Source organism: Leishmania mexicana, chromosome 24 (assembly GCF_000234665.1).
Source record: "Leishmania mexicana MHOM/GT/2001/U1103 complete genome, chromosome 24".
NCBI lineage: Eukaryota > Euglenozoa > Kinetoplastea > Trypanosomatida > Trypanosomatidae > Leishmania > Leishmania mexicana.
The window spans coordinates 273,770-300,230 of record NC_018328.1 but is presented as its reverse complement, the minus strand read 5'-3'; the positions used below and the strand labels follow the sequence as shown (position 1 = coordinate 300,230).

The 26,461-nt window shown below is 63.2% G+C and overlaps 7 protein-coding genes across 7 annotated transcripts; all 7 read right to left on the bottom strand.

The window, feature by feature from the left end:
* Positions 1-219: 219 nt before the first annotated feature.
* On the bottom strand, positions 220-2,655 carry LMXM_24_0830 (conserved hypothetical protein; the record flags this gene model as incomplete). The annotated part of the gene is made up of 1 exon (XM_003875847.1): positions 220-2,655. One exon carries the CDS (start codon positions 2,653-2,655, stop codon positions 220-222), a length of 2,436 nt encoding a protein of 811 aa, XP_003875896.1.
* A 1,275-nt stretch (positions 2,656-3,930) lies between these two features.
* On the bottom strand, positions 3,931-12,162 carry LMXM_24_0820 (putative inositol polyphosphate phosphatase; the record flags this gene model as incomplete). The annotated part of the gene is made up of 1 exon (XM_003875846.1): positions 3,931-12,162. The coding sequence occupies one exon, from the start codon at positions 12,160-12,162 to the stop codon at positions 3,931-3,933; it is 8,232 nt and encodes a 2,743-aa protein (XP_003875895.1).
* A 914-nt stretch (positions 12,163-13,076) lies between these two features.
* Positions 13,077-14,831, bottom strand: LMXM_24_0810 (putative phosphotransferase; the record flags this gene model as incomplete). Its single annotated transcript, XM_003875845.1, has 1 exon — positions 13,077-14,831. One exon carries the CDS (start codon positions 14,829-14,831, stop codon positions 13,077-13,079), a length of 1,755 nt encoding a protein of 584 aa, XP_003875894.1.
* Positions 14,832-15,542: 711 nt separating this feature from the next.
* On the bottom strand, positions 15,543-17,459 carry LMXM_24_0800 (hypothetical protein, unknown function; the record flags this gene model as incomplete). Its single annotated transcript, XM_003875844.1, has 1 exon — positions 15,543-17,459. One exon carries the CDS (start codon positions 17,457-17,459, stop codon positions 15,543-15,545), a length of 1,917 nt encoding a protein of 638 aa, XP_003875893.1.
* Positions 17,460-17,959: 500 nt separating this feature from the next.
* On the bottom strand, positions 17,960-19,678 carry LMXM_24_0790 (conserved hypothetical protein; the record flags this gene model as incomplete). Its single annotated transcript, XM_003875843.1, has 1 exon — positions 17,960-19,678. The coding sequence occupies one exon, from the start codon at positions 19,676-19,678 to the stop codon at positions 17,960-17,962; it is 1,719 nt and encodes a 572-aa protein (XP_003875892.1).
* Positions 19,679-20,240: 562 nt separating this feature from the next.
* LMXM_24_0780 (conserved hypothetical protein) lies at positions 20,241-21,131 on the bottom strand (the record flags this gene model as incomplete). The annotated part of the gene is made up of 1 exon (XM_003875842.1): positions 20,241-21,131. One exon carries the CDS (start codon positions 21,129-21,131, stop codon positions 20,241-20,243), a length of 891 nt encoding a protein of 296 aa, XP_003875891.1.
* A 2,330-nt stretch (positions 21,132-23,461) lies between these two features.
* LMXM_24_0770 (putative malic enzyme) lies at positions 23,462-25,183 on the bottom strand (the record flags this gene model as incomplete). Its single annotated transcript, XM_003875841.1, has 1 exon — positions 23,462-25,183. The coding sequence occupies one exon, from the start codon at positions 25,181-25,183 to the stop codon at positions 23,462-23,464; it is 1,722 nt and encodes a 573-aa protein (XP_003875890.1).
* Positions 25,184-26,461: the final 1,278 nt, after the last annotated feature.

Below are 26,461 nucleotides of genomic sequence, written 5' to 3'. Positions count from 1 at the left end.
CCATCATCAAGGAGTGCCGGCATCGCCGGAGGATGCAACAGAAAGGGAGAAGACCGCGCAAAAGAACAAATCAGCCGACCGACCGTGCCACAGCAGAGACATGGAAGGGGAAGGGGAAGGGGTAGAGACACGCGCTGCCCCACCACCACTTGCTGTGAGACCTCCCTCCAACGTTGCGCAGGGTGTGCACGCTCTCTCTCGCGCTCCCTCTGCGGTTTCTCAGTAGGGCCCGCTGATCTTGTGCTTGCCCTGCTTCTCCACGTCATGGTAGTCCCAGCGAGTCGGCTTGCGGAAGTCGCGCCGACCAGGGAAGATCTCCGGCATCGGACCTGCGTACACCATGTCGTACGAGGGATGCTGGCCGCGGGCGTACTGTTTGTACTTGCGCTCCCACGGCTCCGGGAAGGCGGGCGGCTTCATCGGGTTCTTCAAGTCACGCCACTCGGCCGTGTAGCCGCGCATGTGCTCGCCCTCCATCGGCGGTGCATAGTAGCCCGGGCCCCTCACCGGTGACCCCGGACCGCCTGGCGCCCGCCACTGGCCAATGTCGCCGTATTCATCCGGGTATCCAGCATCGCGGTCGGGGAAGGGCAACGCGTGAGTGACGTAGTCGATCCACGGGTTTGGCAACTCGTTCACGACATCGCGGGCGTGTCGCTTCTCCTCCACGTCGCGGAACTGGAAGACGGCGAGCTCGCGGAAGGTGCGCGTCTGCACGTGAATGATGTCGTAGTCATCCTCGATCAACCGCTTCAGCCGCTCCGATGCGATGACGTTGTACCGTGCCGTCCATACGAGGGCCCTCTTTGTCAACTCTGCCCAGAGGTCAACGCTGTCTTGGCGGCGGTACTCCGCGTAGAGAGCCTCGAGGAAGCGGCTGTCCCACTTGAACTGCCGCAGCACGTTCTCGACAAAGTACGTGCTCGCCCTCATCGTGCCGCATCCAACCAGTGTGCGCACCACCTGGAGGTGCATCTCCGCCGACCAGGCCACGTGCTGGTTCGCCGAAATTTCCTTCAGCGTGGCACTCAGTCCCTTCAGCGTCTCGGTCGGTCGGAAGCCCGGCGCGTACGTGTACTGCCGCGTCTTGGGGTTGTAGTGGTAGGCGCTCTCGTCCGCGTAGGCTGCGAGGATCTGGAAGTAGTTCGGCGCCGTCAGCGACTCGCGCAGGCCGTCTGCGTTGAGCGTCGCCTTCTTGGTCAGGAACTGATTAGCGTACTCCAGCAGCGCGCGGCCAGACTGTTTGCCGACGACACGACGGACGCACAGCAGCATGGACAGCAGAGGGGACGTGCCAAGGCTGCCGAGCTTGCCTTCGAGGCGCTCCATCATCCGCTGCACCAGGCCGTCGCAGAACGCCAGCGTCTCCTGCGCCGTCTCCGTCTGCTCGAAGAAGGCTGGCGCAGCCGTCTGGGCGTCCGTAGCCTCCGGGAACATGGCCATGTGCCGCTGCAGCATCACCGCCACAGCCTCCTTTACTGCGTGAACCAAGAACTGCGGGTTGCTGAAGAAGCGGCTCTGCATCTCATCCTCCACCGTCCGCGACGGGCCGAGAGCCATGGCGCGGCCGTTGTTGTCCATGCGCCAGGGCGAGTGGTGGAGAGACTTCTGGTGCTCATAAGGGGACCAGCGCGGGCGGCGCACCAGATGCGGGTTGGGCGGCTCCGGCACAGGCGTCGGTGTGGTCAGCATGGCTGCCTCGAGCTTGCCAAAGAAGTGCTCGAACATGCTCGCGTCGTCGCTGGCCAGCATTACCTTGGCCATGCGCAGGTACACCTCGCGCGTGCGGTTGAAGCGGTTAAGGTCCGGCACATCCAGGTTCGGGTCGTGGTCAAAATGTTTCTTCCACTTGGGCAGGTACAGCAGTTCCTCGCGAGTAAGGGAGAACGGGGTGCGGGTGATGGGCTTCGGGTCAACCTCACCCGCCTGCAGGAAGCACAGCTCCGTGCAGTAGCGGTTCCACGCCTCCACGGCCCACGTCTTCTCGCCCGCCTCGACGCAGACGTCCAGGTAGGCGCAGATTGTGGCCGTGTCGGGCCATGTCTGCTGGCGCTCCATGATCTTCCACACGTCACGGGCCATGTCCAGCTCGCCCGAGTCCTGAAGCGTCCGCATGGCGGCGATGTAATGCACGTGCTGCGGGTTGAAGTTGTCGACGATCATGCGCAGTAGCCAGTGCAGCGCCTCTTGCGGGACGGCGTCTCTCGACTTGGAGCCTCGGATGTTGCCTAGGAAGCGCAGGAAGTGCTTCTTGTACTCGCTAGGGAAGCGGTTGATCATGAGGTAGCGCTGGTACTCGTAGCGGCCCTGCTCGCAGTACTTGACCGAATACGTGTCAGCACCGCGAAACCATGGCGCCGTACCCTTGTTACGCTTCGGCATGTACATGGAGTATAGAATATTCTTGGTCTGGTTCGACTGGTCGCTGTTGCCGAGATCGTCGTGGGTGAGCAGCGGCCACGCGTGCTGATACTGGTTGTTGGCAAAAAAGTTGTCTATCTGGCGGTAGCCTAGGGTCTTCTGGGACGGCATGCCCATGCGCTTCAGCTGCTGAAAGCCGCTGCCGGCCCTCAGAATCTTCAGCGACGGGTCGCGCATGATGAAGGCGCGCGCCTTGCCCGTGCGGTGGTGCTGCACCACCGTGTGGCGCATCATTACGCTTCTGCCTTTCCAAAGAGTACGCTACACACCTTTCGTTTTCCCTTTCCGGCGCTCTGATGGCGATGCGTGTGTGTGTGTGTGCGTGTGCGACAGAGGGAGATCGAGAGGAGGAGGAGGGGGTGGGGTGGGGCTCAGAGATACAAGGGTACGTGTGCCACACGCTCTGTGTAGCGTCACGGCAGAACTTATGAGCCGCCGCTTGCCAACGTGCGGCTCGTCTGGTGCCTCTTGCACAATCGGTGATTCCACCAAAGGAGAAGCTCAGGGGTTGCGGAAGGGCGGGCGTGAGTGCGTGAGGCGGGGGGAAGGCGCTCCGCAACAGAGGAGGGAGAGCTCAGAGCTGAAGGGTGCGACTTCACAAGGACACATATTCTGCACTCGCTCTCCAACGTGTGCCCGCTTCTGTTGCCATCGAATGTAAGGGCCAAACCGCACGCTGACCCCTCCCCCTCCCCGGCCAGCCCCGTCACAAGAGCCCCCGTCCCCGTGGCGCGAGGCAGCGCGGCACACACGCGTTACGTCAATGCGACGATTCCGTTATGTGAGCAGCGCCTCTGCGATCGAACCATACTCACCACCCACCCGCTCGGCAGGTCGCCTCACCGCAGCGCCCATCAGGCAGGTTGGCACACCCTGGTTGCATCCCCCGAAAGGGTGGCCCAGGCTCCCCACCCGCAGGGCAGCGTGAGGGCCGACTGGGATACGCGTTTTAGTCACGTCGGCACGTTGTCCGGTCATTCGATCGATACCAGCGTCGCGTGGAAGTTCGCTCCGACGCAACGCTATTCATTAACCCGACCGCAGACATCAGCGGCAATACATCGCTCTGACCTCCCTGCACCGTAGGTGCCTGACCTTGCCACCACCAGAGGTGGCTCGGCATTGGCAGGGGATAAGGAGGGGCTACTTGACTTCCGTCCACACAGAGAGAGTGAGTGTGTGGTTGGTGCTGGACCTTGTGACACCGCGCACTGCGTGGGCGGTGGGCCCACCCTACCCCGTCCTGCCATCGGTGGCACAGAAAAGAGCGGACGAGAGCAGCAGCCAGAGGGCAATCACGCACGCAGGGGGCGGACCGGACGGTGAAGCGCACCGCGGAGCCCGAATGACACGAGAAAGCAATAGAAGAAGGACTGATCGAAGGACGGAAGCAAGGGGGGGGGGGCAGCGGCGGCGGCGGCGTGGAGAGGGCGCCGGGGCAGTTGGAGGTGCGGTGATGGCTCCTGCATTCAATACAGAATTTCACGCACAGATGTGTCGCACTTTCGTTTACTTGGTCGGCACCGCCTCGCCAGACCGCATCGCCGCTTGTGCGGCTCGCACTGCCCTCCCAGACGCGTAGGACTCCTCGAGCAGCCGCACCATCTGGAGCGTCACCCGCATCTGCCACGCAGGTCGGGAGAAAAGGGTGGAGTTGCCCATCTCCTCTACCGACCGACACCACTCGTACAAGAGAGGCTTCATGGCGTTCTGCAGGGTGGCAGAGCAAGATGTGGCAGAGCTGCCAAAGCCGCCAAAGATCAGTCTGGCGCCGGGGCCAGCTGTGCTTGTGTGCATGCCGGCAGCACCGCCATGACCGCGTAGATGAGGCGGTTGCGAAGAGGCAGTCGGCAAAGACAGCGGCGGCGGCTGGGATGAGCACCGAGACTGCACTGCCCCCACGGGCGACTTCGTGGGTGGTGGTGTGGCGGCGCCACAAAAGAGGTGCGGGTCGGTGGTGAGGAGGGCACTGCGGAAGGCCGCCTCCGTTGCGCGCAGCTGCGTGAAGGCATCGTCAGAGTGAAGGGGAATACACAGGTGCTGCGCTGGAGCACGCGGCGGAGCATTCTCAGCGCTGCCACCCGTGGTGCCAAGGCTGATGGGGTGGTAGAGGCCGGCGCCGAGGTAGGAGCCTGCCAGCGCTTGCAGGAGTTGGAAGGAGTGGCTCACGGCCTCATCACCGCTCATGCCGTCGCCGCCGACGACGTAGTAGGAAGGACTGCTCCACATGCGACACGGCTGCAGCAGCACACCGTTTGCGTCTTGGCTAACCCGCGGCGTCAACATGCCGGCCGCCGGTCCGTCGCCATCGCGGGCAACAGCGTAGGCGGCGCCGAGCTTGGAGCTCTGCAAGGTGGTGTGCAACAGCGACGTGGCATTGAAGATTGGCTGTAGATACCACGGTACACGGTCTCTTCCGTCGAGCAGGACGGGGCTGATGCTGCCTGCTGCACCGCTGCCATCATCGTCGCCGGTGATATCCACAGAGTACTCCTTCCACTCTGCATCGACGCTACCGGCGCACAGATGAAGCACCGGCGGCGGTAGATAGGTATCAATGAGCTGAAGCACGATGCGGAACGGTACGTAACGCACGACATCGACGCACCACACGTCAACCAGCTCGTGGCGTCGGCGCTGCTGAGGACCACCATCACCTTGGCAGCCCAGTCCTCGCGCTGATGAAGTGTTCGGCGGCAACGGTGGTGACACACATACGCTTCGCCTAGCCGAGTCAGTTGCCGCTGCGGCGGCCGCCGCGATGTCGAGGGAAGAGGCCGGCGAGGGCTGCGACAGGGAAGGTGCGCGATAGCTGCTACTCGGGTTCCGCATTGCGCCCTGTTCGTGCGAGGTGAGCCGTGCCTTCGCCGACACTGCGTGTGCCCCGTCTCCCTCAGCGCCAGGATTATGTATGTGCGATGTGGAGGGGGCGAGCGCCTCGCACATGTCGATGAAGTCGAGCGCCTCTTGCAGGTGTGGGTGACGCTGAAGGGCATTGAGCCGCGCCACCTCGGACACGTCAGCGCGCAGATGCAGCGGCACAAGTCGTTGCATCTGCTGTCGCCAGTCCAGCTCGCTCGACCGCTGACTGCTCGAGGGGCGGCACGGACTGGCACCGTTGCCGCCAACGGGGGGCCACAGCGGCAGGTCGCAGTGGGGCGGAGCTCGGTTTCCGCCCAAGATGCCGTATTTCATCTCGTCGAGGCTCACAAACACGCCCCCAATGACGACGCCGTACGCGTGCATGAAGCAGGCGTGGCTCGTGTTGCACAAGGTGGGCAGCGGGAAGAGGTCGATGGTGCGTGGTATCGGCGCGCGACGAGCACCCTGGTGCTGGTGGTGGCTGCTCTTAGCGGGTGAGCTCGTGCCAGCCGTTGCCGCTGCGGCGCCGTTACTCACCAGCTCCTTCACGTTGGTCAGCCACGCCGCTACGTAGGCGGCATTGTACACGTTCACGAAGAAGCTGATGTAGTCGTGCATGGCGGCGTCCCTCGCAAGGACCTCGAGAGACATGTGCTGAAGCGCCGCCATGGCACTCTGCACGTTCTGCAGGCAGTCCTCGGCGAGTCGGTGAAAACGCCGAACGACGGTGGCTGCTGTGGCGGCGCTGGCCACGGAGGAGGAGTCTACCACTTCCGTTGCACCAACGGGACGGCCGCCGAAGAGAGCGACCGTAGTGCCAGCGCCGGCGCCGAGGGATTGCCGCGCCCAGCCGTGCACGTTGCGAGCGCGGAAGAACTCCTGCACCTGCGTCGCGGCACGCAACCCGAGACTCGCCAGATTTTCGCTCAGCGCCAAGATGCCGGCGAGAGTGCTGCGACGAAGGGGCCGGTGCAGCCGCAGCATCGATGGGGCGAGGTCGACTCCGTAGATAGCGCTGGAGCTAGGCACCTCTTTCCCGGAGTTGGCCCGTGCTTCCGGTTGCTGCGGTCGCCAGACGTCATCGCGGCAGCGGCGCTCTACGTTCAGCGCGACGCGCGCCACATCGCGCTTCACGCAGAAAAGCGCTGTCTCATCCGCTAACATTTCAAGCGTCGCCTGGCCGCGGCGGCGCACGACGGGAACGAGAAAGCTGTTGTCGACTGCCCACCAAAGCAGGTGCCACACAGCCGCTGCGGTGCTCCTGTTCGCGCTGCTGCCGTTGCTGCAAACCACGGACGCGTAGCTCGGCTCGCGGTCAGGAGGGATCGCGAAGAGCGGACAGTGTGCCACAGACCAGCGGTAGAGATCCAAGGCAGAGCAGCAGTGCCGCACCTTCAGCGTGGCCGGAATGTTCAGCGTTCGCGAGGCCGCGGCGGAGGTGGGGGATGAGGAGGCGTTGTGCATGTTCGACGGCTCCTGCGGTGAGGAGGACGACAGCGACGTAGACCTGCCCGCAAAGAGATTGTACAGGTACCAGCCATCCCCGCGACCCCCAGCGTCATCCGCACCGTCATCGCCCGAGGGTTGCAGGCGGGGGGTTTGCCCCTGTAGTGGCTGTTGCTGCAGTTGCCAGTGTTGCTGGGGCAGCACAAAGCTGTAGCGGACGCGGTATTCGCGGCGTCGGGGCTGTTGCCGTGCCTCATTCTCCCGATTCACCTCGTCGGCAGGACCTGCGGCAGTGTCGTCGACAGTGAGCAGCTCGGTGAAGAGGTCACGAAGCAGGTTGTGCAGCGTTGGCGGCGTCAGCACGCAGCGGGTGAAGATGGGCTGCAGGAGACGACACAGGAGCCACTGCCGACGCAGCGAGTCGGGGAGGGCCTCGTGCTTGGGAAAGAGACCCGGGAGGTATGCAGATGCAGGCGCGCTAGCGTTGGGGCACTCCTCCAGTAAGGGGAGAAGCGCCTCTTCCACACGGCGGACAGGCGCAGCCTTCTCGTCCTGCGCAGCGTCGGCGTCGTGTGTCGATACAGCGAGGACGTTCACACCTGCGCCACCACGACTCTCACCCGTCGAGACTTCGTGGCTCCAGCGAGCTGCCATAGAGGTCGCCGCGACTACGCCGCTGCCGCGCGCCCCCACGACCGGCCCGATGCCCGTGTCGTTCATCGACGCCCCTCTCGCCGTGTTGTCGTGCCCCGCAAAGCGTAGAACGCTTGCAAGACGGCAGAGGAGAGCCACTGCCGCCTGCACCGGGCTGTCTGAGTTGACGTTCACATCCCGCTGATATGGCAGCGGCGTGGGCGGCGGGGCAAAGCGCACGGGTGACGTCCGCCGAAGGGGGGCGTCTCTGCCCCCGGGGTCTCGCCGCGGCGCCGTCGGCCTGGAGGCATGCTTGAAGGCGGCGACGGGAGTGCCGCGGGCGAAGAGCGAACCTCGTTGACCGACTGATGCGGCGAGTCGCTCATGCCAGTACTGCCTTGTCTCTGCGTCCACGCGTTTCTCTCGCTCCTCCGTGCCCTCTTCTGCCTTTGAAGGCGTACCAGCGAACAGAAGTTCTGCTCCTTCGAGTGGCGGCTGCACACGGCTGCTGCGCAGCACCTGCAGCACCTCCGCCGGCAAGAGCTCGGGGTAGACGAGGCGCTGCGCCACTCGTATCATGTCCTCTAGCCCCCAAGTTGCCGGCGCACCGAACCAACCCACGAGCAGCGCCGCTATGAACTGACGGTCCGCGACTTCCTGCGCGGAGAGAGTCCACGGCCAGCTTGGCGGTGCTGAGGGCTGCACCATCGAAGCACACGACGTGGACCTCCGCAGCGATTCCGCGGACACCCCGTGCGTCCCAGCTGCCGCCGTGCCGACACCATGTACTATCCACAGCACCTCCCGGTGCGCCAACCGTTCAAGGTCCGCATTCTGCTGCGCGAACGCGCTGTTCCGCACGATGCATGGGAAGGCGTCGTGTGAGTGAGCCTCCTGCGGCGACCGCCAGGGCTGGTGTTGCGCCATCAGCATCTGATCCCGAGAGTGAGCAGTGACAACCGCAGCGGCAGGCGGGAAACAGCCAAAGAGCTGGCGCGCAACAGCTTGTCCGACGCTGTACGGTGGCTCTTGCGGCAAAGCATCGCCGACGCTGTAAATCGCAGCACGCTTCTTGCCCGATCTCAAGCCACCAGAGCCCAACGCAGCAGCAGAGGCGGTCGATGGCCCGGTCGGCCGGCGCTCTGCAACGGCAAAACGTTCAACGGGCAACGCGTGCATCGTCGTGCGGAGAAGAACCAACGGCTCCGTAAAGAGGTACAGCGGAGCCGTCAACAACGGTGCGGAGAAGGGTAGAGGCGCGCGTTCCGCTGACGCCACCGTTGCATATCCTGCACGGGACAGGGCACCCGCCTCCGCGCCTCCAGTGGCGGCCGCTGTACGCACGGTCGGCGACGTGGTACTGCTTACGAGAGACCACTGCATCGAGCGTGACGGCGCCGACGCGTCGCTAGCGGGAGTGCCCGCCGAGACTGGAGAGAGGGGCGAAGACAGGGACGGTGCTGCGGCGGTATCGTCGATCCCGTCGCCATGCGACACTCCCCTACGTCTGCCGTGGTAGAGCTGCGCGGCCGCGTCGCGCCGCGCTGGGGCGAGGCACGCTTGCCGCTCCACGTTGGCAATGAAGAGCTTCCAACGCTCCTGCGCCTGCGCCTCAGCGGCGAGAAGGTGAAGCGCCAGCTCGTCTCCGCCGTAGGCGTCGGCCGACGCCACGGCCGCGTCCGTCGGCACACTCGTGCGAGAGCTTGCCGAGGAGGCAAGCGTCGGTGCAGAAGAGGAGATGGAGACATCTGAGTGAGCCAAGGAGCTGCGCGGCGCCTGCGGGGCAGCGACTTCTCCCAAAGGCCGCACGCTTGCGGCGTCTGCGGTCTTGCTATTCCTCGTGGCGCCCCGGAGTGCACTGGCACCACATGCAGCACACCACGCGTCGAAGCGGCGTAGCGGCTGCACCCACCACGACGTCAGCAGACCGGGCAGAGGCAGCCGTGGGGCGCTGGAGACTTGCTCGTAGTAGTCAGCCTCTGCCTCTGCCTCCGCGGCCGCCACCGCCGCCCCAGAAGACGACGCTGACGAAGTTGCCTCGCTCCACCACCGCGAGGCCGTCTGGCGGATTCCAGAGAGGAAGGATGCCGTGGCGCCGCCGGCATCCTCGCTCGCAAGCGGGCCACGGCCCACGCCAACCCACGCAGCCGCTGCCGCTGGCGACGCAGACGTGATGGAGGCGCTCAGCGACGGCGCAGTGGATGATGGGGAGGCTTGGGCAAGGGGGAGCGGGACCATCTGGCCAGGGCTGTGCATCTCTGGGTTGCAGGCGCGTGAGCCACGGCGGGGCTGCGGCTGCTTGCGGCCGAGCAGAAGGTTCATTGCCTCCTGCTTGTCACGGTCACTCATGACGTTGTGGTAGAGGCGCTTCACCCCCATCAGCTGATCCCAGCCCGCGCCGCGGTGCAGCACGCCAGCTCCGACCTGGGCGGAGCCGCCGTACTGAGTGGCTATGGCATCCCCCATGGCCAGGTACATCTCAAGCAGCAGCTCCGTTACCGCTGGCGAGTCACATACATCCGCTGCGTGCTGCAGCAGACCGAGCGCAGACAGCTGCTCCCCCAGAGCGTGGAGGCCGTGGAAAAGCTGACCAAGGTTAGTGCGGTCGATGCAGTCGAGACAGTTGCTGCGGACCACCCCGCGCTGCAGCTGAACAACCTCGGCATCTTCGCCGTCGCTGCTGACGCGTCTTTTGTGTGCATCGGCGACCTTGCTGGTGTCACCTGTCATGAGCATGTCACTGTGATCGAGACGAGAAGCATACTGTGCGTGCCGCTCAAGAGTGGCGACCGGGCAGCATCGCCTGGTGACAAAACAGTGGACCACACGGAAGTGCTGCTCTGCCAGAGCTGTCATTGTGTTCCACGCGAGCTGGCTGAGACTGCGGAGGTCAGTAGACTCGTACTGGAGAACGTCAGCGCCGCAGACGCGTGGCTCACTTGTGTTACCCCTCTCCACGCTGTCCCGGCCGGCGGTCGCAGCGGGGGTCCAACGGTCCACAGCGGCGACCATGGCACGCACTGCCGCGCGGTACGCGTCGCCGAGCACGCTCTCCCGCGTGTTGTTCTCCCTGCGTTTGAGAAGGTCGTGCACCAAGATGGGAGAGCCGTACTGCTCCAGGAGGTGCTGGAAGTGGAGGCATGTCTCACTCCACTGCGAGTCGTGCGGTCCTATAACGATTGGCGGCTTCGAAAGCAGGCGCGACGCTGTCGGTGGGTGATACCACCGCACTGGCACCGACCCACGCAGCTGGACGTAGGAGGTGATGGCGCCGGCAGTAAAGGTCGAGTTCCACGAAGACTCGTCGCTGATGATCTGCTCCACCTCAACGTGATTTGCAACGTGTCCGTCACTGTTGAGACCGCGCCGGAGGTAGCGTACGCCGGCCGACGCCTTGCTGACACGCGCGATGAGCGTGACGAGAAGCGTGCGAAAGGCTGGCCGGCGTACCACCACAGCGCGCTGCGTAATGTAGCCATGCACGAGGAAGACACACCACCGCGACAGTGCAGATGGGTACTGCGGCGCCGAATCCCGTTTTGCACGGCCGGCGGGCGGGGCTGCCGGCGCGTCACCGCCGCCACCGACATCGGCCTCGGCTACGTCACTCATCTCGACCTTGACGCTTTCTGCATCGCGGTCGTTGAGCTGCCACGGCTCCAGAAGGTATTCATTCCACACGTACTGCATCCGTGGCTGCAGCGGCTGACCACCTCGCGGGGAGGGCTCCACTCGGGCATCTGCCGCGGCGACGCGATCTGGGCGCCGCTCAAAGCAGTGGCGCCCCCCGTTGCCCGCACAGGTGATCGGCTGGACCCCCCCGTCGGACACCGCTGTCCCTGCCGCCAGCATGTTCCTCTGAAGGGTGTTCGTGAGGTCGTAGCTGTGCGAGTAAAAGAAAGATGAGGCGCGCGAGAGGGAGGTGATGAGCTGCTGCCGGTACAGCTCCTCCAGACTGCGGCGCTGAAAGATGTACGAGGTGGCAGACGCCGAGGCGCCCGTTCCGGAGGCGACGAACTTGCGGCCGTAGCCAGCCCTGGCAAGGCGGGAGCGGGATGTAGAAGGCACGAACGGCGAGCCTGCCGCCGTCCCTGGTGCAGAGATAAGCGGAGAGTAGCCGGTCTTGAAGCCTCGAGCACCAACGCCGCCGCCGCGCCGAAGCTGTTGCAACCGTTTTCGCGCCTGCATCTCAGCGGCGGCCACCCATTCAGGATCCAGCTGCAGCGAGACCAGTTCCACGCTCACAGCCTCGAAGAGCCGGTGCACGCCAAGGTAGCCCGCCATGCGTCGCTCCGTCGCCAGTACCACGTAGTAGCCGGCGGTGAAGCGTACCGCACCGAGGAAGGCGACAGCGGAGAGAATGCGCATTGACGCGCCGTGCTCCCGTCGCAGAGCGTCGACGAGGGCCCCGGCTTCTGTCGGGGAGTAGACGGCGTAGCTCGTGAAGTCGTGCAAGTCGTCAAGGCCAAACAGTTCGGCGTGGGAAGCGCTCGGGGGAGCGGCGGTGCTCGCCCCTGCCCGCCCCACCTCCGCCTCCGACTCGGACACGGTGGCGTTCTGGCGTCCATTACTGCCAGCGCCCGCGACGACGCTACTGTTGCTGACAGCGTTGTGGCACGGTGTTGGCTCAGCGCTGTGCTTGCGGCAGGAGAGAAGGTGAAAGTTCTTCTGCAGGCTGTCTGTGCCGAGCAGGTAGCAGTGGGTGGCCGTATCGTACACCGTGATGGAGTCAAGCGGGAGCTGCTGCAGCGCCGGCAACCGCGCACGAGGCAGCGAGAACGGCGACGCGGCGGCCGCCATGCGAGATGGCGGATAGCGAAGGCAAACAAACCCAAAAAAATCGTGAGGGCCTGTGTCAGCCGCGGAGTCACCGTCACCTCTTCACGTTCTTCCTTGTGCCTGTGTGCTCGCGTCAAGGATGGCCATAGACACGACAAGCCACGTGGCGTCTCCACTGTGCGCGGGGCGGAGAGGTTCAGGTGCGTATGGGTCTGGGTGAAGGATGACACACGCGGGGGTTTGACGACAAGCCCGGGGTGCAGACAAGTATGCTTCAGTGGCGCGGTGCCGTGCGGCCCGTCAGATGACGCATCAGCGGAGGACAGAGGAGGGGGAGGGGGTTGGGGGGGGTGAGTGTGAGAGCTTCTGTTCCCGACGTCAAAACGCCGCTGCAGCGACGGGCGGACGTGGCACAGTGGTAACACCATAAGGCTGTGCCACCTCATGGTGCGTTGGTGTCGACACATGTGAGGGTGAGGTGCGCGTGCGAGATAGGGAGATGGATCTCGCTTCTCGCGGGCGTGGCATGAGCAGTTACACACACAGAGAGAAAGGGGGACACGCACAGGAGGACATAAGATGGCGTTGTCCGTGACGTCGGAGGGGAGGGCGAGTATGTGAAGAAGAGGATCATGAATGCAAGGTGTAGCGTGGAGTTGATTACGGCACCTGTGCACGCGCGTGAGCGACAGGCAGAAACAAAGAGCTCACCAAGCTTGTGGGGTCACTCCGCGCGGGAGTAAGCGGGATCAACGGCAGCACCGACGCCACGATGGAAAAGGAGGAGGTGAACGCACCGACGCAGGCGGGTGGGGGCGGGGGGGGGGTACAGGGAAGGAGAGGCTGTCCAGGAGCGTGTGTGTGTGTGTGTGTGCTTAATACACATCGCACTTTTCCATCAGCCGCGACGGAGCCCGTTCGCGCCACGCACAGCATCACGCAGGGTAGATTGTGCGGCCATTGCTTCGGTCCACCACCTTGGCCACGTACTTGAGAGGCAGCTGCCGCGTGTGGCCTACACCGGGGGTAAGAAGGACGCCGTTGGTGCTCTCGTAGAGTGCCACGCCATCCGCGAGCACTGCCGCGACATCCAGGTAGATGAAGAGCTGCACGTTCTTGCGCATGCCGCTTACCACCTGCTCGTCGTTTATGAGCCCCTTGGCGAAGTGGATGTGCTGCCTACTCATGGTGCTCAGGTAACCGCACTGCTGGATCGCTTTCCAGGCCTCCCAGTAGGTGCCGTGAATAGCCACCGGTACCTCCCCCACGCTTGTCAGCGCTCGCAGCTGCGGCTCAACACCATCGATGCTGTGCCCTTGCACGGCAGCAATGTAGAGACGGCCGTCTGCCGCACCATACGCTAACCGGTAGCGCTGCTTGTCGGAGTCGCGCACGATCCTGGCGACATCCTGCACTGAGACTTGCTGCTTCCTCATCTGTGGCTGACGTAGGACGTCATCGAGCAACACGTAGCCGTTGGAGGTGATAGGCACCCGCCACTGGATCGCCTTGTGGCGGAGTAGGATAGACATGAATTTAGACGCCTTCTTGAGTTCCTCCTCGTCGAACACTCGCGGAGGAGCGTCGGCAGGGGTTGTGTCGGGGAGAAGCTCCTGCACGGCGTCGCGATTCGTGTCAAGGGCAAGAGCTGGCAAAATGAAGTCGACTGAGGATGCGCACCGATGCCTCAAACGCCCCTTCTTCGCTGGAGCCGGCGGTCGCTGCTGCTGCTGCTGCTGCTGCTCTGGTTGTGGAGCGTCACCCTCTGTCCGGGCATGCGACCGCGGCGGTGGAGGCACATCACTTGAGTGCTGCACCGCGCCGTCGGCCAACGTGCTCGGCAGCGCGTCCAAGGCAGGAAGCTGCGCCTCCGTCGGGGCGTGCCAGCGCAGAAAGGGTGTACTAGAAAAAGTCACGTCAATGACGAGGCCGCGCCTCAGCAGTGCGCACAGAACAGCGGCAAGGTTGCGGCAGTCGTCGATGCCGCTGTGATGACGTCCCTGCATCGGGAGACCGACCATCTGCAGCATGTCGGGAATCCAAGAGAGTCCAAGCGGCGGCGCGGGACCGCCGCCCCCACTCCCGTTGCCGAAGCCCAGCTGTGACATGCACTTCTTCAGGTTGCACCACCGCTGAAACGACAGTGGAGTTCCTTGTTGTCCACTAACACGCAACTGCGCCGGCAGCATCGTCTTCAGGTCCCAGTCGCCACACGTAACGACGCAGTAACTGCGCATGGGGGGTGCATCGCCGAGTCCGGCCTCGGCAAGAAACTGCAGTGCCTCGCAGTACACCATAGGGAACGGGTCACGACCACGCACCATGTCCTGCGTGATGCCTGTCAGCTCGGTGCAGAAGCGCGAGAGCACGGGATTCTTCACTGGCCGCACATATCGCTGAAACTCCGCAACCGGTGTGGCGGTGCGAGCGTCGACCAGGACCATTGGAAACTCAATCACCTCCGCGTCGGCGATGCGCCTGTCCGCCTCGCAAGTAGCCTCGAAGTCCAGCACCACGTACGCGTCGAACGGCTGTCGGGCAATACAGGGGAAATTGCTGCTGGCGGCGGATTGTGCCACCGCTACCCCTCTGCGCTGTGGGCGCGGACCTGACGGCGGAAGCCGCGAGGAGGTCGCCAATGTGCTCTTCACAAGGTCCGCATCCAGCTCTGAATTCGGCGCGGCCGGCATGCCTCCCCATCTTCCTTGACGAGGAGCGCTTTCCTCTTGCCTTCGATGCTGCGGGTCAGACATACAGACTTGCCGCTTGCCGTTTCCGTCGGTGATAGTGTTGCCTCGAGGGGGTGGGGAGGTGTGTGTGTGTGTGTGTGCGGCCGGTGATACGACCGCTTGAGATGTGGTAGCGGATGGCCCAGAGAGAGAGAGAGGGCTTACAGCAGACTAGGCGACCGGTGATGGAGGGTCGGTGACACTCAAGTTGCAGCCTCAAGGCGTCGCACGCATGTTCGCACGCGGATCCAAGGCGACAAGCATGAAAACAAACGAAGACTGAAAGGCAGAGAGGAAGAGATGGAGCAGATGTGCGAGTGGGGCGAGCGAGACGAGTACCTCACGCGCAGCAGTGTGAGGCATCGGGCACGTGTGCGTCCTCGCGTCGCGAGCAACTGCGCGCCTTCGGATGCCTCTCCTCTTGGTCTGTCACTACCGAAGGTGCATCGTTGAGGAGGCGCCTTACGCAAGAGTGTCGAAGCGTTGCGAGCACACGCACAGACACGTACGCAAGTAAAACTGCAACACGGCAACGCTTCATCGACCACCACGCATGTGCGCGTGTTTAGCCAGCGTTGCGCCATCGCCAAACAGAAGCCTCTGGGCTGCGTCCGCCTCAGCTGCGAGGGGGCGACGCGCTATCGTCACCGCCAGCACTGCGTCGTCTTTCTCTCACATCATCACTGCGGAGGCGTTCAACGCTCGACACACGTCTCGCAGGGTCAGCGCTGCTTCGCCTCGCCCCTGCACACGTGCAGAGGATGTGGGGAAGAAGGTAGATGAAGCGGCGCTGCCCGCCAGCTGCCAGTGCTGCCGCTGCTGCAGAGATGGTGTCCGCAACTGTTTATGTGTGCAGACGTCGGCGAGGGTCACCGTCGCTTGTGTGCGAGCGGAGGCGGCAGGGGAGGTTTCCGCCGGCCTCGCCCCCGCTGTGGTGGAGGACGAGCTCCCCTGCGCCGCTGGCGATGTCGTTGAGATGTGCCGCTGAAGTTGGCCAGCCTGTCGCTCCTTTTCTTCTCGCAACGCGTGCGATGCGCGAGCGTGGTCGGCGCTTCTGGTGCGATGCACCTGCCGCGCTACACGGTCATTACGCAGGGGCGCAAACCAGGCGGAGGTGTGGGGTACTTGAGGAGCGGCATCAGCCACGGCAATTCGCGCGCCGATGCGAGTGGTATGCCTAGGCGGCTCACTGCGGACTTCAGTGCTGTCAGAGATCTCGGCGTACGAGCCTGTGGCCTGTCGCGGATGTGGGGCAGAGGCACACCGCCAGTTGGCTGAGGGGATGGCGCTGCCGAGAGAGTTCGCGGGTGCGTGATCAGCACCGCCATATCTATCGTTATGGCCATCTCTGCTCTCATTCGAGTCCGAGATCGGCGCGGATGCGTGGAAGGATGATCGGGTGCGAGGGGCCGCTGAGGGCGCCTCACATGCATACTCGCGCTCCCACGGCTGCCAGTCACGACCGTGCAGTGGATGCGCATACACGGCGCCGTCGCCGTCATCACGTCTGACACTGCTGCGCTCCGCTCGACGTCTCAGCGGAGGTACGTTTGCGGCGACGTCAGCGCTGACGTCGCCGTGGCTGGGAGGGTGTGCCGTCGTGCCGGATGGCAGTGTGGAGACTGCAGCTTGACCATGCCGAGCCCGTGCGTCCTCTTCTAAGACTGCATCCACATCTCTCTCCGCTGAGCGGCTTGCCTCACGTGGCCTGTTGCGCTCGCGTTGATAGAGGTGCTTCAGCCGGCGCAGTCGATATGTTGACAGAGACCTCCTCAAAAGCGGCGAGTCGTCGAGTTCCGCGGCAGGCGCATAGGGAAGGCAAGGGCGGCGGTCAGCCATCATGACGCGATCGTACGGCGCAGCGTGTAAAAGTGGGCTGGACGCGGCCTCGACCACGTCGGCAATCATGCGCGGGTCTCTGCTGTGCTCGTGCGCCTGCACAGACGGATAACGAGAGTAGAACAGCTGCCTATCCCGCCACTCACCCAGCATCACGGCTGCCGCGGCAGACCGTGCCACCTGCTCCTCCGGTCGCAGAAACAGCTGAAGGTTGCGGTCGCACTGCTTTACGCGATTCGGCATCTGAGCCAGCTTCTTGTGCGTGTGCAGCTTGCTCGTGTCATACTGGTAAAGACACTCAGGCACGACATCGACGCAGGCGCTGCGGCGCGAGGCAGCGGCTGGAAAGCCGTTCGCTTCAATATGCGCGGCAAACGCTGTCCCAGGTCCGCGCGGTCGTCGCGTCGGCCACACCTGCTCGTGACGCTGCTGCTGCTGCTGCTGCCATGCCACCGGTGCAGACGCTTGCGCCTGTCGCCGCACCGGCCCCTCTTCCTTTTCTATCGGACTGTTGGCGCTCGCGTCCCCAAACGAAATCTGCGAGGCGTTTCGCTCGGGGAAGGTTCGACGCCCGCGACGACCTTCAAAGTATGTGGCCGCCATGAACGAGGGATAACGGCTGTCCTTGCTGTGTGCGAGTGGGAGCGTGAAGGCTTTGCCCACATGCATGGACGATGGGAGAGGAACGGAGCGACGGTGGGGTTTGTGTGTCGCGGCAGCGGCATTGCGTGCCGCTGCGTGTGTGCGCATGTGCCGGGGAGGGGGCGGGGAGGGCGCCGAGATGCACAACAGACCCCTCAGCGGAAATTGGAAGAGCGAAGAACGGAAGGGAGATGAGTGCCAGGGATTAGCGGCTCGTGTAGAGGCCACAGCCGATTAGAAACCGCAGCACAGAATCGAACACACGGCAGCCAACAAGGGGACGGGGATGGGGACGGGGCCACCGCGGCGACAGGAGCGCCAAGCAGGGGTGTGGATGGATGGAGGGGGGGGTTGTAGTTGTTGTTGTCGTTGATGGAGAAGGAATGTCGCGGTAGAGTGTATCTGTGCGTCTGCCCGTCAGTGCTGGTACGCGTGCCACACTATTGTATGCTATAGATGCATGCGCTCTGATGGAGGGAGCGCGTATGCATGTGCGCACGCGCGTCTTGCACCGGGGGGGGGCGGGGGTGGGGTGCGGCGAGTGTGGACAAGGCAGAGCGCAGCAGCAGCCATTGGCATCCGCGGTAGACAGACAGAGAGCGCTGGGTTCATCGCGCCAGGGCGCATAGCTCGCCCGCCTGTAGCGTCACCACCTCCTTTGTTCGGTTCAGCTCCACCTCGACGGCCGTCAACTCACCATCCGCACCACGAACGCGGCTGCGAACCGTGCACATCTCGCCTCGCCGGCTCCCCAGTACCACCATGGCACGGCCACCCTTCTTGGGGACCACTGTCTCAAGCCCGTCCACCCCTACCAGCTCTCGAGTTTCAGTAGTGGCCGCCGTCAGCCCACCGCAGTTGTGGACGCTCCTGCTGCCACTCTCACCGCCGCCGCTGCGGCCCTCCTCCACCCACTCCATCAGCCGGACGCGGTTCTCGCTTCGCTGCACGGTCTTGACGACGCACTTCTTGCCGTACCAGTCGCCGGCTGCCTCCGTCGTGACACGCACGAGAAGACGCGGGATTACCCACCACGCGACAGCGGTCACTGACGGCGGCGGCGGCGGGAGCGCAGGTGACGGCGCGGAGGATGGCAAGCCGGCCCCATTTGGGGCCAACGACGTGGTCGGCGACGACGCGTTGCTATGGATGACGGCCACAGGGCGACTTGCTGGATCGGCCTTCCACGTTGCGTACAGCTTCCGTTCCACGTACCCTGCCGGCCGCGCCTCGAAGAAGAAGACCTTCGCGCGTGTGCCGTCCAGGAAGAGCGCCTCAATGGTGCGTCCTTGATAATCCACCCGCGTGACCTCGAAGAGCAGGCGCACCATATCAGGACTGAGCTTCCGGCCATATTTCTGCTCCTCGGAGGTGAAGGTGGCGGCGCTCTTGAAGTGACACATTGCCTTCTGCGCGACGTCCTCCACTACCGAGCCGGTGGTGAGGGCGGAGGCTGCGGTAGACGGAGTGGCAGTTGAAGTTGTAGGAGAGGAGACAGGCGTACTCGCCACTGCGCTGCTCGATGGTGGGCCTGCGCAGCTGAGGGGCTTCCGCAGAGAGAGAACGTCGCCGATGCGCACTTGATGCCCTTCCATCGTGTCATGCGCCGCGTTGGCCGTGCTCAGGAAGCCGCCTGTGCTCAGTGGCACATACGCGTGAACGACCTCGAAGTCGCCAGATGACGTCGGTGTGAGTGACGTATGGGGTTTCGTTTTTGCCTTGGCTGCGGCTGAATGAACGACGGGGTTGTGTCCGCTGCTTCTGCGGTCGCCGGATGTGTTGAGCGCGTGCATGTGATGCAGCAGCTGCAGGCCAACACGGGATGGTGCTGCACCACTGCCTTTTATGCCGCTGTCGCTGGTGGAGTCAGTGACGGGGGCGCCGTTGAAGGATCTCGCTAGCGGGGAAGCGAATGCCGTGCTCCACATCGCATCATCACCGACGGCGTCATCGCCCTCTTTGCCGTGCGGGTCGTCTTCGCCACCGAAGAAGAAGTCTGAGCTGCTTGATGGGCCGACAGACGGCGCAGCAGCGCGCGTTGCCGATGCCATCGGGAATTCGGATCGCCTCTGCGGTGCTCCGTTTGCGTGGTTCGTCTGCCGCATGGACCCGGCGCCGACGGCAACGGCGCCCGCGTTGCCACCATAATCATCGTCATCACTGGCGTACCGCTCCAGCTCTCGTAGAAAGCGTGTGCGTGCGCTTAGCGCTGGGGCATCGTGGATGTGTTCTCGGGCACCGACATGGGTGCCGCTGTCACGCTTGGACTGCTCTGAGGCGAGGCGTTTGTGCGGCGGAGCATCGTCGCTTGAGCTCATGTCAGGCATGCACACGCACACACTTTATCTCTCTCGTGTTTCCTTGGACTGTGGAAGGGGGCTTCTGGGGCGGGGTAGAGGGGAGTCAGTGCGAGGAGAGGAGGAAGAGGGGGAGGGATGGCGGTTCGAGTGCACCACGTGCGTGTGTGTGTGTGTGTGTGTGTGTGCTGCAAGCGCAGATACGGAGGAGGAGGAGGCTGGGGAGGAGCAAGCCTCCGGGGTGGGGGGGGGCGTTGCAGCACCGCTAGTGGCCAAAGAGAACTTCAGGGACGCAGCATCGGCGAAGGCTGCCGCTGTATTCGTTCTCAGCGTCGTGTTCTCTGTTTAGCTTAGGCATGGCCGGCGCACGTGTTGGTGACTGTACCCGCACGACGGCAAGCACGCGAGCACATCTACAGGGACTCATCCAGAGGCGCACCCAATGAAGAATTCCCCTCCGCCGTCGCGATTGGAACGGGACTGTCACTCACGCACGAGGAGGAGCGGGAAGGATCGTGTAGGGGAAGAGAGGCGGCACGCGCACGCACACGCATACATGTCAAAGGCGCGTGTTACGTTCACTGCCATATTCTCACGAGTAGGGACTGAAGGGTGCTGAGCGACCGCCGCCGCCGCCCCCAGCACCGCGGCCAGCAGTGTAAGGTGAGAAGCCGCTCCCGCCGCGGCCGCGCATTCCTCCGCCGCCGCCTCTGCCGCGGTACGACGACGTGCTACGACCACCGCCGGCGTCGTCGCCACCGCGGCCGCGGTCGGTACTAAAGTAGGGTTTCGAAAAGCCTTCACGGTTTCTGTTGAGGGGCAGTTGGTCCGGTGCCTGTGTCACCTGCATATACTCAAGCGTGTCAGGGTCGACTTCGCGCAGTGCGTTGCGGATGACGGCCATGTTGCGGCGGTGCCGAATGTAGCGCGCCTGCTCCTCCTCCGACATGTTCGGATTCGGCATCCGGTACCGGCGCGGGCCGCTCCCTCCACCAGGTCCTCCCCTCCCGCCGCCTTCTGCGCCGCCACGGCCACGGTACTGCGAGAAGCCTCGCCGCTGATCTTCTCGGTTGTACGGCGCAGGCGAAGACGAAGAGGCGGGGGTGCCTGTCGCTTCCTGAAGGCCGGCCAGAGTGTATCGGTCCGGTAGCGGTGACTCGAACGCATCCAGCGAGAAGACGACGCCTGGAGCTGCTCTCTGCTGCTCGGCGAGAAGCTGGCGCACCTTGGCGTTGCGCTCCTGCTCATAGACCGTTTCTGCGCGCGGCTTGAGGTTGCTGACTGTGGGGACGCTGTCTGTCGAGGAGGCCAGCGTGGAGGGCGCCGCATTACTAGCGCGGTGGCCGACGGCGCGTGACGACGCCGGCTCACATCGCTTTGACGCAGGCACGAACGTCAGCTCCAAGTCCTCTGGCACGTCGTCGTCCTCCTCGTCCGACATGCGAGCAAGCACGTCGTACGCAGACCTGCAGTGTGTGTTCATTGTTGACACCGCGTTATGTCTCTGCCACTGCTGCACTTGAGGCTTCTCTGTGGAGAGCTGCGCGGTCGGCTCTCCCAGGCCGGCACGCTGCTGGGGGAGGGGGGAAGGGACACCTCCGTCGATATCTTTGAAAACCTTTTGGGGTTCTCTGATGACAACTGCGTTGGAGAGGGAGGGGGAAGGGCGAGGCCCCACGATGGTGTCAGCAATGGGGAGGCGTACAGGGATGACTCTACCCAAGAGCAGATGGGGGGAGGAAGGTAGGGGCTGGTGTTGGACAGTGACTGGCAGAGGAGGAGGGTATATGTAAATATATGTGTGTGTGTGTGCACTTGCGAGTACCGGTCGTGCCCTTGCGTTTCTCTTCTCTCTTCGCGTCTGTGCGTGGTGCTACGTGCCTTGACTGCGTGCGTGCATGAGCGGTGCTTACGCGCATGGAAGAGCAAGAGAGGAGGACATGTCGAGGGCAGTTGTATTATGAAGACATTAGGAGGCACCGAGAGGTCTGAGAAGCGCGGCAGCCCACACACACGCACACACACACATACGGCCTCTCGCATGCACAGGAAGCGAATACGCCAAACTGTTCGAGCAGGAGCGCTTGTCGGGCGCGTGACTCGGTGCGGTTATTCCTCTAAGAGTGTATTGTGTGAGTGTGTCTCTCGGTGGAGTCCAAGTGAGATGCCTCCGCTCCTTTTGCGCATGTTCCAGCAGAATCCTTTTTTAGTAACGTATTGCAGCGTGCGCATTTCTCTGCCACACACAACATGTGTTCATCCCCAGTCCACCCGCGCCCCCGGCCAGCCCCGTCACAAGAGCCCCCGTCCCCGTGGCGCGAGGCAGCGCGGCACACACGCGTTACGTCAATGCGACGATTCCGTTATGTGAGCAGCGCCTCTGCGATCGAACCATACTCACCACCCACCCGCTCGGCAGGTCGCCTCACCGCAGCGCCCATCAGGCAGGTTGGCACACCCTGGTTGCATCCCCCGAAAGGGTGGCCCAGGCTCCCCACCCGCAGGGCAGCGTGAGGGCCGACTGGGATACGCGTTTTAGTCACGCCGGCACGTTGTCCGGTCATTCGATCGATACCAGCGTCGCGTGGAAGTTCGCTCCGACGCAACGCTATTCATTAACCCGACCGCAGACATCAGCGGCAATACATCGCTCTGACCTCCCTGCACCGTAGGTGCCTGACCTTGCCACCACCAGAGGTGGCTCGGCATTGGCAGGGGATAAGGAGGGGCTACTTGACTTCCGTCCACACAGAGAGAGTGAGTGTGTGGTTGGTGCTGGACCTTGTGACACCGCGCACTGCGTGGGCGGTGGGTCCACCCCCTCTTTGTCGGGGACTCGATCCCACTGGACTAAGAAAGCGAGGTTGCGTGCCCTTCTCCCTTCGATTATGTCGCACTGTCATGTCTCGAGAGAAGCGTGCAACAGTTAAAAGGAAAAATAAACACATAGAGGACCAAGCAGAGAGCCCTCCCTCCACTTCCACCTCCACACAGACAGGCAGACAGACATCTGCGCATGTAGATGTATATATGTGTTCGCTAGGTTAGATGCCGGGTGCCCGCACGGGCGGTCTCGGGAAGGATACTTAAATAAATATGTACACCTTAATAGGAAGAGGGAGTGCGAGCGAGCGTTAGCCGTCGGCGTGCCTTGTCCAAGGCGTGCCTTTACCGTGTGCGTTTGTGTGTGTGGTCTCCTCCTCAGGAGGTGAGGAGATGCCCTGCGCTTCAATGTTCCCCCCCTCCCCCGAACTTCCCTAGCCAACACCTCCATTCGATTCCAGAACGCCCCAGTGAAGACCTCTTCCCAAGTATGGCCTGCATAGGCACCAGCACCGCGTATGATCAGACACCACACGGCGAGCACCAACATATCCTTCGTTTGCCACCAGGACCACCGCTGCCACGGCCGAAGGCTCCTAATCCATCGTCAACTCCGACCCATCGCTCAGCGTTTAATTCTTTGCCTCGTCCAAACCCGCAGCTGACCTCTCTCTATATAATGCCCTTCTCTCTGCTGGTGGCGTGCAGCTGCTGCTGTGGGCACACACACACACACACACACCATATAGGGAAGAGGAGGAGGAGGGGGATGAGGGCCCACGTTGTGCGCTTCCGGAAGACACCAAAGAGGAGGGGGGAAAGGGGTGACGGGAGAACGAAACAAGAAAGGAATAGGCACAGAACACGTCCATGGGTGACAGAGACAGAGGGAGAGGGAGAGACTTACACGCATACACACAGACACACACACGCACAAGTTTTTGGCGCCCTCGGCGTTACGCTTCTCCTCCCATCTTCTGTCTGTCTGTCTCAGGAAATAAAGTCCTTCTCCAGGTAGTAGTTCTCGGGCAAGTAGCGTGGCTCCCAGAAAGCTGTCTTCACCATCCTCATCAGGTCTGGGCGGTTGTCTGGGAGATCCGCCTTGGCCAGCCCCATCTCCTGTAGCTTCTGAATACACGCCACGGCCACCTCACGCGACACGCGGGGCACCTCTTCAATAGGCGGGTACAGCTGCCCCCTGGCGAGGTCGTCCGGCGTGGCCAGCGTGCTCAGGCAGGCAGCGGCCGCCACCAGCACCTCCTGCGGGATGTAAGGCGGCTGAGCAATGCAGCAGCCGAGACCCACCCCGGGGAAGATGTACAGGTTGTTGCCCTGCGACGGTTGCAGCGTGCGGCCGCTGACGACCGTCTCGGGGAAGGGGCTGCCGGAGGCCACGATGGCATCGCCGTTCGTCCACTTGTATGCGTTCGCCGGCACAATTTCGGCTTTGCTGGACGGATTCGACAGCGGGAAGATGATCGGGTGTGCGCAGCACGAGTGCAGAAACTCCACAATTTCCCGCGAAAAGACGTTGGCTGTGGCGCCGAGACCGATGAGCGCGGTCGGCCGCACGTAGCGCACAACGTCCTCGAGGGTCTTGAGGCTTGCAATATCTGCGTCAGGGATGTCGGTGCGGGCCCATCCCAGCTTGTGCTTGGCCAGCTTGTCACCGCGGTTGGTGGCCACCATGCCCATCGAGTCGACGAAGAAGGTGTTCTTCTTGATGTCCTCTTTCTTCACCCCGGCCTCAGCGGCGAGGTCGGCGATGCTCTCCGCCACACCGGTCGCAGCGGAGCCGGCGCCGAAGAAGACGATGCGCTGCTGCGCCATCGGGATCTTGCTCAGCTTCACCGCCGTGTGGAAGCCAGCAGCGATGACGGCGCCGGTGCCCTGGATGTCGTCGTTGAAGCAGCGGTACTTCTTTTGGTAGCGCTCCAGCATGTCGAAGCAGTGGTTGTTGCTGAAGTCCTCGAACTGCACGACAGCGGAGGGCCAGGTCTCCTTCACAGCTTCCATAAACTCATCCAGCAGAGCGTAAAAGGCGGCATCGCCGCAGCGCGGCTTGCGCAAGCCGAGGTAAAGCGGGTTGTTGCGGAGCTCGAGGTTGTTTGTGCCAACGTCCATGACGACCGGTAGCACGCGGCTCGGCTTCACGCCACCCGCAGCGACGTACAGGGAGCACTTGCCGATGCTGATGCCGATGCCGTTGGCGCCGAGGTCGCCCAGTCCGAGAATGCGGGAGCCATCGGTGATCACGATGATGTCGACGTTTGTCTTGCGAAGGTTCTGAATCATCTGCCTCACCTTGCCCTTGCTAGCGATGTCGAGGTACAGTCCGTGGTCTTTTTGATAGAGGTCACCGTAGCGCTGGCAGGCCTCGCCGACGGTTGGCGTGTACACGATCGGCAGTGTCTGCTTCAGGTACCGCGTCAAGATGGCGTAGTAGAGGGTGACATTCGTGTTCTGCACGTTGCGCAGCAGCTGGTAGCGGTTGATCGGCTCGTTGAAGCGGTTCAGCTGATCCCAGTACCGCTCCACCTGATCATCGAGGGTCTCGACAGAAGGCGGCAGCAGCCCCTCCACGTTCATGTGCGACCGCTCTGCAGCGGTGAAGGCTGTGCCTTTATTGGTGAAGCGGTTGCGCAGGTAATCGACCCCGCGCACTGGGCGCTTCGACACGTCGATCAGATGAACCAGCGACTTGGCAAACATACTGAGCAAGGTGACCAGGGAGGAGAGAAGAGGGGGGAGGGGGTGGGGGGTTGCTGCAAAGGGAAGGGGAGGGAGACGGGCGACGTCGGGCGGAGATGACGTGATGGCTGCGGTAGCCGTTTGTAGTCGCTCTCGCAGATGCGGTGAACCAAGCTCCAGCACACGCCAGACAGAGTGAGGGGTGGGCCGGGTGAAAAGGAAAAAAAGGGTCGATGAATATGTCCGCGCGTTGCGTGCCCGTTCGCGTACGTGCGTACGTGTTGTGGTACTTGTGTACGTCTCGAGACGCACAACGACTTGTGAGAGGAGGAGGAGGGGAAGAAGGCACGGAGGCGGCGACCGCGGTGGGGTGGGGTGGGGCGGGGCGGGGCCGAAGAGGGCCGTCGGTCGCAGCCTGCCGACGAAACAAAGCCAGAGGAGAAATGGGAAGAATGATGGCGACCGGGTCAACGACAGAGAGAAGACAAGAACAGAAGAGAAAAGGGGATTTGACTGATATCTGAAGGCCTTGAGAGGGGAGGGGGTGGCGTGGGGTGGACTGGGTGTGCGTGCGTGTTGACGTTCACGAGTCCGCGTGTGAAGGCAGACAGACAGGGAGGGAGGCCAAGCGAGAGGTAGAGGGACGAAGAGGAGGATATGTAGACCTGTCATGCGTCGTTGCCACGGAGGCGTTTGGGGAGCTGGGCGGCACGTCCGCCGAATCCTCTAAGCTCACACCCACGCACTGCATCTCCATCACGAGGGAGAGATACAAGAGAAGTCGGTGGAGCGCGCAGAAGAGAGAAGGAGAACGCGAAAGGGTGGTGCTTGGGGAGGGATGCACACCCGTCAGCAGAGCAGCTCCTGCCTTCCTTTTCCCTCTCTTCCTTGACGCCTTTGTTGTTGCCCCCCACTGTGCAGCGCCAAACAAATCTCCTTGCGTGCATTTTCATGCGGAATTCGATGTCTCTTGCTCTCTCTCTCGCACGTAGGGTTGTGCGAAGGGACGCGGGTGGCGCATGGGCCACGTGGCTGCGGTAGCTGGTAGCGGCAGGCGAGGTGCACAGCGACACATGTGAATGACGAATGCGCGGTGAAAACGTCTCTTGAGACATCGTATTGGTGCTGCGGCTGTGTGCGTGCTTTTTTTTCTGCTCCAACTTGGCAGCGGGCGGGTCTCGTATGACACCGTTCGTCAATGCCGAGCAGCGTACACCCTTTTTTCTCTCCACCCCCACACATGCGCGCGCACACACACACACACACACATACACGCGCGCACGTGTTGGCTACCGCTTT